The sequence below is a fragment of the Canis lupus genome, chromosome 10 (genome assembly GCF_048164855.1).
Source record: "Canis lupus baileyi chromosome 10, mCanLup2.hap1, whole genome shotgun sequence".
In the NCBI taxonomy this organism is placed as follows: Eukaryota; Metazoa; Chordata; class Mammalia; order Carnivora; family Canidae; genus Canis; species Canis lupus.
In genome coordinates this window covers 41,858,848-41,871,185 of record NC_132847.1, presented here as the reverse complement: position 1 = coordinate 41,871,185, position 12,338 = coordinate 41,858,848, and the positions used below count along the sequence as shown (strand labels likewise).

Sequence of the window (12,338 nt, the reverse complement as noted above, 5' to 3'; positions counted from 1 at the left end):
TGACTTCAATTTTTTTGTATTTATTGAGACTTTTTTTGTCACCTTGTTTTGTGACCTATTCTTGAGAATATTCCTTGTGCACTTGAAAAGAATGTGTATTCTGCTGTTTTACGATAGAGTATTCTGAATATATCTGTTAAATACATCTGGTCCAGTGTATCATTCAAATCTTCTGTTTCCTTGTTGATTTTCTGTTTGGATGATCTGTCCATCGATGCTAAGTGGGGTGATGTTAAAGTCCCTTATTTTAATTGAATTACTATAGATTATTTCCTTTATGTTTATTATTAACTGTTTTATGTATTTGAGTATTCCCATGTTGGGTGCAGAAATATCTTCTTGTTGGATTGTCCCCTTTATAATTATATAGTGTCCTTCTTTGTCTCTTGTTACAGTCTTTCTTTTAAAGTCTATTTCATCCAGTATAAGTATCATCCAGTATATGTATCATTTCCCCAGCTGTCTTTTCAACTGCATTTACATGATAAATGTTTCCCTATCCCCTCACTTTCAATCTATTAGTGTCTTTATGTCTGAAATGAGTCTGTTGTAGGCAGCATATAAATGGGTCTTCTTTTTTTATCCTTTCTGTCACTCTTTGTCTTTTGATGGGAGCATTTAATTCATTCACATTCAAAATAATTACTGATAGGGATGTATTTATTGCCATTTGTTGGTTGTTTCTGTAGTTCTCTGCTCCCTTCTTCTGTTGGTCTCTTGTCTTACCATAAGTTGGCTTTCTTTAGTGATATATTTAGAATCCTTTCTCTTTACTTTTTGCATATCTATTGGTGGGTTTTAATTTGTGGTTACCATTAGATTCGTATATAACATCTAGTGCATATAGCAGTCTCTATTAAGTGAACAGTCACTTAAGTTTGAACACATTCTTTACTCCTCTCCCTGCCATGTTTTGGGTATATGGTTTCATATCTTACATCCTATTATTTTGTGAGTCCTCTGACTAGTTTTTATGGATATACTTACTTTTACTGCTGTTATGCTTCCTGATTTTCTTAATCTTACTTATGGTCCTTCCTTTCCACTCAAAGAGTCCCCTTTAATGTTTTTCATAGGGTTGGTTTACTGGTCATGAGGTCCTTCAACTTTTGTTTGTCTGGGAAACTCTCTCTCCTTCTATCCTAAATGATAGCCTTACTGGTTTTTCCCTTTCAGCACTTTGAATATATCATGCCACTTACTCCCTTCTGATCTGCAAAGTTTCTGCTGAAAAATCTGCTGATAGCCATCTGGGGTTTCCCTTGTATTTAACGGTCTTCTTTTCACTTGCTGTTCCTAAAATTCTCTTTATCACTACTTTTTGCCATTTTGATTCTATATGTCTTGGTGTGTACCTCCTTGGACTGATTTTGTTGGGAGATCTTTGTGCCTCCTGTATCTGGATTTCTGCTTCCTTCTCCAGATTCCAGAAGTTTTCAGTTATTATTTCTTTAAATAAAGTTTCTGCCCATTTTTTCTTCTTTTTCTGGGATCTCTATAATGCAAATGTTATTCTGATGGAGTGGCTGGGTTTCCTAAGTATGTTCTTTCTTATTTTGCATAATTTTTTTCTCTCTCCTACTCAGTTTGATTTTTTTCCATTACTTCATCCTCCAGGTTGCTGATTCATTCTTCTGCTTCCTCTAGTCTTCTATTTATTCCATCTAGTGTATTTTTTATTTCATTTATTATTTTTCATCTGTGACTGATTCTTCATATTTCTTTGTTAAGGGTGTCACTGGTGTCCTCTACTCTTTTCTAAAGTCCAGTAAGTATCTTGGTATTCATTACTTTAAATTCTCTATCAGGCATATTATTTATCTCCATTTTGCTTAGGACTCTTGCTGTGGTTTTGTCTTGTTCTTTCATCTGGGACATATTCCTCTGTTTTCTCATTTTATTTAACTCTGTGTCTGTTTCCATGTGTTAGGAAAGTCAGCCATGTCTGCTGCTCTTGAAAGCAGTGGCCTTATGAAGAAGAGGTACTATAGTGCTCTGCAGAGTACTGTCCTGTTTACTGGAACCTGCAGCTTCAGAGGTGTCTCCTACACTCTGTTGTTGTCATTTGACTGCTTTTTCCTTCAGTCTAGTCATCTGCAACGAGTCTCTATTCACCTGTTGTGGGCAGTAATTAGTCCCTGTGGTGTTAGTGGGCCAGTCTGGTGCTGCCTTGAGTTGAGTCAGGCCAGAGATACAGTGGCATCAAACTGCAGAGCACTTGCCATGTGTTGTCCCCTGAGAAGCTCTTTCATTAGTGGGCAGGCCTGCAATCAGATGAATTGTCTGTCCCCAGCCCATTACTGGGGCCACAATCTGACCAGTGTGTGCGCTCATCTTTCTCTCTCCCCAGGACAGGAATCACTTTGGAGGGGTACTCGTCCCTGTCAGGGCTACTTGCACACTTCCAGGCTTGTGGATCAGTTTGAATGGACTTTGGCCAAGAGCATATTGGAGGAGGTGGATCTGTAACAAGCTTGGGCATGAGATGTGCAGAGCCCAAAAGGTCTGTACACCAGGGCTGCTGCCTCTGGGACCACAGTGGTTGGGTCTATCTGCAAAGCATGCAGGGGTAGGGCATTCAGTTTTACTAAGGTGCACTAAGATTTTCTGTGAAAGGAGACCCACCACTACCATAGGGCCAGTCCGTGTGGATCCGCAAAGAGTGGGTGGGCAGGGGACACAGTTTTAGCCAGATGTGTGCCAGTTCTTCACAAAAGGCTACCTGCCACTACCACCTCTGCTGAAGCCCCACAAGGTATGTGGTTAGTGAAGTCTGAGCAGGTGTTCTGTGGGTAGGGATCCACAGCACAGGGACTGAGGCAAACCCAGCTGGAGTGGACAAATCCTCAGAGCTGAGGTGGGGAGGTGGGGTGTAGTGTAAACAAATTAGGTAGCAAATGTGGGTGCCAGACTGGTTCCTGCAGGTGGCTGCAGGTGGCCAGGTGTTTATGCTGGGGGGGAGAGAAGAGAAATAGCACCTACCAGCTCCTTTGTTCTTGGAAGAGTCTCCTTGTGAATATCTATCTGGGACAGGCTCTGATTAAGTAAATAACTTCCTCCCTATACCCCTATATATTTTTTCAAATTGCTGTTTTGGCTATTTCTTGTGCTGTCTCTTTAAGGACAGGGACTCAGTTTCCTCTCACTAGCCAGGCTCACCCACAATCCAACCTGCTGGTTGTTAAGAACTCACAAAACTTCATCCCCTCTAGTTTTCAAAGGCAAATGTTATGGGGATTCATCTTCCCCATGTGGGCTCCCGGGTGTGACAGCCTTCTCCCTTTCTCCACACCCATAGTCTGTTTAGCTAACCACTGCATCTCCACCCTTCCGACCCTCTTCAATGTGGCCTCTTCTGTACGTTTAGTTGAGAAGTTTGTTCCACCAGCCTTCGGGTCATTTTCTGGGTTATTTACCCTGATGTGAGTGTTATCTAGTTGTATCCATGAGGTGAGGTGAGCTTGGGGTTTTCCTATTCAGCCATCTTCTCAGCCTATATATCTCCTTAGACATTTTAAATAATCTGTCTAGGATCCATCCATTTAGAGTTTAGACTAATCTACACTCTTATGGAAATGGTAGTAACAATGAATTGTTGGATTACTGTGACTGAAATTATACTTCCTTCTGCTTATCTGTATTTTCTAAGTTTTAAAAGATTTTTTTAAAAAAACAAAGTCAACAAAAATATAGGAGATCAGAAGAAAATGACAACAGATTCTGCTAGTTAAAAAAAGTTTAAAAAGTACTTCTTCATTTCTTAAAATTCATAATTTCACGAATTAAAATTTCAAAACTATATACAACTCTTTAGGAAAACTGATCAGAATTCCAAACAACATACCAGGCTATCCAAATTCCATTTACAGTAAACAAGATACCTGTGAAACATGCCTGTAGAAAAAATTCTACTATTATAAAAGGCATAGTGGGCAGGGAAGTCAAGAAAAGAAGAAGAGTGGGAATGTGCTATCCTTCTTTTATTTATCAACCTTTCTCTATTTTAATTTACCCAAATAAGTGGCTGTTAACCTTTTTTGGTCATATATCATTTTACTCCTCTCATGAACAGAAGTATTGGTACAAACACAGATTACTTGCATGAAGGAACCTCTTCAAATCAGATGTTTGAGGACATTCTCTGGGCCAATGCAAACACCAGAGTCCTGTACCCGACCCTCCTTTGTGGAGTCAACCCCAAGTATATAGAACCCTGGGTCCTTTGCATGCTGCCCACTGAGGAACCTACTCTGTTGAAAATATTTTTCTAAGGGCAGCCCTGGATATCTCTCCAAGAGCCAGGCAAGATCATTCCTTGTGACATCAGAGTTACAACCAGCATTTCCCAAAAGTAAAAGGGGGGAGGGAGGGGAAAAAGAAAAAAGGACACAGCAACTTTTTTGTCTTTTGGGAGAGCAAAAGTAAGTTTTACATTTTAAGGGAGCCACAAATGACTCCTCTAGATTGTACCTCATCAAGAGCCACGTTCGGAATAGATGTCGAGTGGTATGCAATATTTCTGATATAACCCATCAGTTCCAAGAGCCATTCCATTCTCTTTAACACACCTGAAACAAAAAGGGTATTTTCTTACTGGACCATGGTTTTCCTATGAAATGTAAAACCGTTCAGTATTAGCCACCATAAATAAAACAGAACACCTCGTGAGAATTTCACAAAAACAGTTTCAAATCCTCTTGCAATACCTGAGACTTGTGATTTTGCAGTGCAGAGTTGACATTATTCACATTAGATGACTGTATTTTTATCTTAATTTTCAAAAGGTAATTTATTCTTCAAAACTATGCACCTATTAGTGATAAAATGCACTTATTGGTGTTTCTCTCTCAACATTCAACTCACTAGGAGAAATCTGGCAGGCCAACTAGCCAGCAATGTTGAATCGTGGATAATCAGGTTTTTTAATGGTCTTCCTTTACTTAAATATTCCCATTCTATGCCAAAATCACAGAGAAAACCTACCCCAAAGACATAAAAAGAAAAATATAAAAACCAGTCATTATACAATAACTGGAGAAAAAACATCAGCATCAATATTGATTTTTCCTTTTTTATTATTTTTTTAAAATGAGGATTCCCAGCATGGTAATGCTTACTTGGGAAGGTTGTCAAATTTTAGTGAGTAAGAGGAAAATGGGAACCAAACTGGAAGGCCAGCTAGTTAGAACCAAAGGCAGCATCAAATTTATTTGTTTGCTTCCTGTATCTTGCTTCCTTGGGAGCATCTACTAGATTTCTCCCCGATAAATGCACTTTTGATTTAGAGTAAAAAACCCAGTTTTTCATCACAGGTTCATTTTTCATGAAGCAGGCAATAATGCAGAGATGAGACAACTATCTCAGTTGCTAAAGAGGAGAATCAATCAAAATTTCCAATCTAGTCTCAAAAAAGAGTATTAAAATTATGTCTCCCAGTTTTCTCTCAAAACCTAAAGATACAAGAGATGAGGGAAATACAAAAAATACAGAAATATAAGTAACTTGCCTAGGGTCACTAGGGCTTCCCTGCCATACCTGCTCTATTGGAGCCAGGTGCCATGTGGAACTGAACGTAGACTATAAGCAACGTGACCAAAGGCATGGTAGGAGAAATGGGAGAGCTCATTATTCTTAGAGTGTAAAGGTCTATGGTTATTTTATTTTTTTAATATTTTATTTTTTATTTGACAGAGAGACAGAGAGGGCACATGCAGGGGAAGCAGCAGATGGAGAGGGAGAAGCAGGCTGTCCGTTGAGTAGGGAGTCAGATGTGAGGCTTGATCGCACGACCCTGAGATCATGACCTGAGCCGAAGGCTGATGCTTAACCAACTGAGCCACCAGGTGGCCCACAGTCTACAAAACTCTAAAAGTTCCATCGTCTGATTCATTAGCAGAGCTTCAGGCTTACAGCTTGTGGCTTGAGGTTGTAGTTAGGGTGCCCAATTTTATTCCTTTCACCCCTGAGAAGTTCCCCTATAGAATAACAAGTTAATTTTATTGTCGCTGTTTTCTTCATTTTATCTGCTTGTTAAATAACCACCCAAAAGTCATTTCCCTGACATCGCAGAATCGATTGACATCCTGTTTGGGAAATGAAAGCAGGCAGAAATCAACCTGACATACTTATTTATATCCTTGGGGGCCTGGAGAGCCAAAGACAATACCAAATTTACCAACAGTATTCATCCTCATCTCCAGGGTGGAGGTCAGGAGCTGGAGTGGAACTGGTTATTTCATTTAAGGTTGCCCCTCCTTTAGGGTAACGAAAGTCCTCCTGGGTCAAGAGGCACCAACCTCGTTTTTTTTTTTTTTTTTTTTTAAGATTTTATTTATTTATTCATGAGACACACACACACACACACACACACACACACACACACACAGAGGCAGAGACACAGGCAGAGGGAGAAGCAGGCTCCATGCAGGGAGCCTGACGTGGGATTCGATCCTCAGTCTCGAGGATCACACCCCTGGCTGAAGGCGGCGCTAAACCACTAGGCTACTGGGGCTGCCCACCAACCTCGTTTTTAAGTTGAGGAAACAACTATAGCTCAAAAGGGATGGTAGGCTGACTTTCTGTTCCTGCTGTTGGCCCCAGGCTGGCCTTACCTGTGTTAGCATGGCTCACAATCCGTGCCTGGTAGAGGCTGTGCAGTACCATCCAAGCTAGTGTGTCTCTTTCCTTGTGCTCAACAGCAACACTGAGGATATCCATCAAGCTCATCAAGGGGAATCGTCCTTGAGAGACCAAGTACAGTCTGACAAAGGCAGCCTTTTCTATGCTGCTCTGCAAAAAAAGCCAATTGTTCAGTTACTATTAAATTAGCTGAAGTTATTATCAAACCTCGGGGCAAGGGCAAAACAGAAAGGGTGAGTTGAAACTTGATTATTATTCCAAATGCTAAAACTGTTCATTTCCTGCAGCACGTGACCTATCTGCCTGGGTGCTCTATTTTAAAATGTACATACAGATTGAGGGTTCTAATGTCACCTCCTGTTTTCTCCTAAAACCCATCAGTGACTTTAGGGGTTAATTGGTGATGATATTTTACACAAATACACAAATAATGATAATGATGATGATAACTAAAAAACACAGCACTTATGTGCCAAGCACCATTCTAAGCACTTAACATATATTAATTTGGCAGTTCACAAAGTGCGGTACACAGACCTCTGAGGGACCCCAAGACCCTTTTAGAGGGTCTGTGAGGTCAAACTATATGCACAATTGCACCAAAACTACAGTAATAGTCACTGTATTTTTCATGGCCACTTGCAATTTTTTTTAAGAAAGGACTTTTATTTAAAATGCCCTTGTAAACAATAAAAATTATTAGTTACATTAAACCTTCGCCCTTAGTACAAATCTTTTTAAATAGCATGGATGACAAAACAGCAAGTATGCATGAGGAATTTCTGTGGCATACCCAAGTATTTACAGTTGTTTTGAGGAAAAACACTCATATGTTCGGGCTGTGAACTGAAATAGCCACTTTTTATGGAACACCATTTACTTGATGATTGATGGATAAACTATGGTTATTCAAATGGAGTATTTGACAGACTTTTTTTTTTTTTTTTTTAAATGGAAGAAAGTGAGACTGTCACTTCAAGGAAATACTTGACAGTATTTGTTGCCAATGATAAAATCTAAGCTTTCAAGTGAAAATTCGACTTTTGGAAAATTTGTATTTGCTACCAAGAGTTGGCAGCTTCCCAATACATGAAAGACTCTTCTGATGATTTTAACAAATGTGATATTTTGATATTGTATACTGAAATGCATCAACATTTAGAAGATTTTCAAAACTCAGTGATTCAGTATTTTCCAAATGCTTTTGTAATATCATACCCAGAGTGCAAGCTGGACCAATGGATTTTAATATAACAGACTATGTGAAGTTTATTCATATGGATTCAGACTCCGCATGCTGTCCCTACCCTGAGGAAAACACCATTTGTTGAGTTCTGTTGCAACATCAAAAAAAAAAAAAAAAAAAGATATCCATAATTATCTGAAACTATTAACACATTCTTCACATTTCCACCAACATGTATTTATAAGGCTAGATCTTCCCCACATACTTTACCAAAATAACATCACAACAGATTGAAGCTATGAGAATCCAGTATTAGAGATTTCCGTTAAGCCAGACATTAGAAAGTTGCAAAAATGTGAAACAATGCCACTTTTCTTATGATTTTGTTTTCAAAATTTTTTCCTATTTATGTAAAGATGCAATGGGTTTTTATTACTATTACTATTAAGTAAATATTTTTTAACTTCCTAGTTTTAATTTCTAATATGGTAAATATTGAAAGATATGACTCATTTAAATTAAAGTCCTTTGAATCTTCAACATTTTATAAAACACTAAAGTAGTCCTGAGACCAAAAAGTTTGGGAAGTACTGTATAGCCACTGAATTTTCACACCACCTTATGCAGCTGACTACCACCATCCTTCCTTTATAGATGATCATTGGAAGCACAGAGGTTAAGTAACTTGCTTATGGTCACATGGCTTGAGGTGGCAGAGGTAAGAACGGGAACCCAGGGAGTCTGAGCTCTTTATTCTTTCCAAAAATGAATAGAAAACACTGACCTCAGTAAAACACACTAATTCTTTTGAGGACAGGAGAACACTATTCAGTGAGTTCTAGTGAAAATGCTCTGACTGGTATTTTAAGAACCCTGGTGAGTAACACAGCAACCTTCAGCTCTACATGCCATGAAGTAAATTATATGCATTACTTCAAACTATATTACATAAATATAATAATGATAGGATATACTACATGAATGTGATAACTATGACAGTAAATAATTACTGAGTACTAGCCTTATATCAGGTACTTCTCCAAGAAGTTGACATGGATTAAGTCATTGTTAACTCTCAAAACAACTCTGGGAAGTAAGTGCTAATATCTCCCTTTTATAGACAAGGAAACTAAGGCAGAGATTATGAAATGTATTCAAGGTTACAATGCTAGTAAATTACAGAGCTGGATTTCAAACCCCAGCAGTGAGGGTGCCCAGTCTATTCTCTTAAGCATTTCCTCCTACTGCTCGTCTTAGCTTAAATCAAACTCCTCTCCAAAATCCTGATATTCCAATACTACACCAAGGGTTCTCAAACCTCAGGATGCAACACAATCACCTGCGCTGACTGTTAAAAGACAGATTCCTGAGCCCCACCTCTGACTCAGCAGACCTTGTGGGACTCCAGAATTTTCATTTCTAACCAGTCACCAGGCTGGTTCAGGGACCATATTTTGAAAATCACTGCTACATGATGCAGAAATTCAAGGATTGAAGTGAAGAGGCAAACCTATCATCAGGTGAAATAAATGGTAAGAGGTCCACTGGCCCGGTGAGGGCTCATAGTTCTCTAGACCCCTGCTATTACATGGTATGTAGGGTTGACATGTGTATAAGTATATCCATTGGGATATACTTATAGTAAAAAAAAAAAAAAATCATTCAGGGGATCCCTGGGTGGCGCAGCGGTTTGGCGCCTGCCTTTGGCCCAGGGCGCAATCCTGGAGACTCGAGTCCCACGTCGGGCTCCCGGTGCATGGAGCCTGCTTCTCCCTCTGCCTATGTCCTGCCTCTCTCTCTCTCTCTCTCTCTCTTTCTCTGTGACTATCATAAATAAATAAAAATTAATTTAAAAAAATCATTCAGTGTTTATGTGCAATCTAATAAGACATCTATTATACTAGCTAAATGTGTAACTTAACTGGTATGTTATTCAGCCGTTGGGCATCGGTATAAGGAGTACTTGTTAATTATCTTGTGTCTGGGCTAACAGTGTTTTTCAAATTGCCAACTTTCTTCTTTACAAAAGGATAAGTACCAGGTGAAATAAAATAAATTTAAGAACAAAACTACTTATTTATGTCTTCCATGCACCAGAAAGTTCTTTAGCCAGAATATTCCCATTCTTATGGATTTTGTATTGAAGATGTTATCCTGTACTTACATTTGCCCATAGGTGACACTAAAATGTTCTTGACAAAGTTGAACTAGGTTAAAAAGTTGTTTACCCATCTACCCATCCATACCATTAGACTGAACATGAGATCCCACAGCAAAACAGAGTTTCCTCAAATTGTCCACTAACAAATATGAAGCAAAACTAGCTTCAGTCAAAAGGATACTGTAGTCATCTCTTCAATTGGAATTCCCACTTTAATAATGGAAATAAATACACAGGTATGTTATTACCTTAGTAATCCGGGCAATCCGATTGGCTTCATCATCTGTCATTTCTGAGAGGCATTTTGCTACACTGACATATACCTCTAGATCATTTCTCTAGTAAAGAAAAATCACAAGCATGTCAAAATACAATGTAAGATAACAGACAAGATTCTCAATGTTCTGATGAATTATTAGCTTTACTTATCTCCATGAACAGCAGCTTATGAGATTTTAATCAAACCAAACATATGGCCAGTTTTTATCATTAAAAAAACATCTTTCTGGGGCACCTGGCTGGCTCAGTAAGTAGAGCAGGTGGTCCCTGATCTTAGAGTCATGAGTTCAAGCCCCACATTGGACATGGAGTTTACTTAAAAACAAAACAAAAATCATCTTTCCTATTATTTTATTTGTTTGGCTGTACTTGTCTATTTGTGTGACTGTACTTTTTTCCTCTTATCAGAATCCATCATTCCAAACAGATTTTTAACTTCTTTGTAAAAGTATAATTCAGGAATCAGGAGGGGAAAGGCTAGTATTACGTCACTTGATATAAGAGAAAAACACTGGACAATATGTCTAAAGATTCTCCAGGTGTAACATGTAAGTGTTTCTGAGCTTGTTCGTCTTCTGCAGGCATTTGGTAAAAGGCCTAACAACATATTTCCTGGGGTAGCACTGGTTAACCTGTTTCTAAGCTGGCTCAAAACTTTGGTTCTAAATACTCAACCTCAATTTAGATCTTGGAAGCAAACACATTCTTAGTGAAAAATGTGGTTATTTCTTCCTAGCCTTCCCACCACATTCTTAAAACATACACCTCCCTGCTTTGCCAAAAGGGCTTTAAAAAATCCCAAACATAAATTGTCAGGAATGTAAATATTTTTGTTCCTCACCCGAATCTTATTTGGCAGAAGGTCAAAAATTTTTCCAGTAGCTTCACAGAGCAGACTCCAAAGGTGATGGGTAGGGCTGGGCAGTTTCATGGCCTGACTCAGACCCTGTAAGGCACTCACACATAACTCAGGATGGGGAAGTGGGGAAGCTGCTTTAAAAACTGCCACCATCACATTTTCAACAAAACCCACGATCTGTTCGTCTGAGACATGTTTTATCCATAGAGGTGCAGACACCAGCAGGTATTTCTTGATATTCAACTGGAAGCAAAAGTAGAGAGGTCAGGAACAGGCAAGGCTGGGTTGGCAGTGCTCAAAACCTCGAGGTCATCACTGTGTTTGAGGGTGGGCTGAGAGAGGGAAAGGCTCAGGTTACTTCCTTGCCCCTCATTTCCGTCAGCCTCGTGATCCAATGGGCCATGAATGCACGCAGTCTTGGCTGCTATGGGGACTTGTGATCCAGGGTGACTCATGTGTATATATGGTATCTGCCAATCCATCTGTGAACTACTCCGCTTAAGCCTTGGAGCTTTTAAGGGAGGGGAATAAAATGCTACTTCTGAAAGTACATGACGATTGCTATTCAATCTTGAAAGGTCACATTCCCTGGCAGGAAAAAAATCCTCAAGGTGAAAGGCTCATCTGCAGGAAATCAACTCACCAGAATATTTGATCTTATTAATGTCTTCTTCTAGGAAGCATAAGGGAATAAAAAGAACTGACATGCCAGGACCATTTCTGACCAAAGAGCAACAGCTGACCATGTGGAATTGACCATGGCACCCTGGAGGTCATGGAGCTGAAAAAGGGGCATGGTTCAAAATAGCTCGGTGCCAGACACGTTAAGAGAGGAGGCTTCAAAAATTCTGAGAAACATAAGCATGCTTCTCAAGGAGCAGCAAGTTGAAAAGAAGTGGTATTAAAAAGAATAAAACCCAGTAAATTTCAGAAAATATCAGTGTGGTTGCATGAGTTGCTGAAAGAGTTCTCCATAAAGAACATGCCATTTCTGATCTTTTTTTGTAAATGAGAAGGTGTATCATTAAGAAAATGAATTCACAAACTTAATGTGTTCATTAACAAAGACAGTAAGGAAAGTCCACAATCACGGACAAACGCCAAAAAGTAACAGAGATCTAAAAGAGAAGAAGAAGGATAACTGAATTCTGGAAATAGTTTCGAGGTAAACAAAACAGGCTGAGTTATACCGGACTCTAAAGGAAGGAAGGGTT

The 12,338-nt window shown here is 39.1% G+C and overlaps 1 protein-coding gene across 2 annotated transcripts in view; it reads right to left on the bottom strand.

Annotated features, from left to right (window-relative positions):
* Nucleotides 1–12,338, bottom strand: part of FOCAD (focadhesin) — a 312,742-nt gene that overhangs the window by 8,974 nt on the left and 291,430 nt on the right. For both annotated transcript variants that reach the window (XM_072841513.1, XM_072841514.1), the window contains exons 38-41: nucleotides 11,107–11,367; nucleotides 10,235–10,324; nucleotides 6,612–6,789; nucleotides 4,471–4,568 (exon numbers count right to left, since the gene is read on the bottom strand). In XM_072841513.1, coding sequence (XP_072697614.1) covers nucleotides 4,471–4,568; nucleotides 6,612–6,789; nucleotides 10,235–10,324; nucleotides 11,107–11,367 — 627 coding nt within the window. The remainder of the gene's footprint in view (nucleotides 1–4,470; nucleotides 4,569–6,611; nucleotides 6,790–10,234; nucleotides 10,325–11,106; nucleotides 11,368–12,338) is intronic.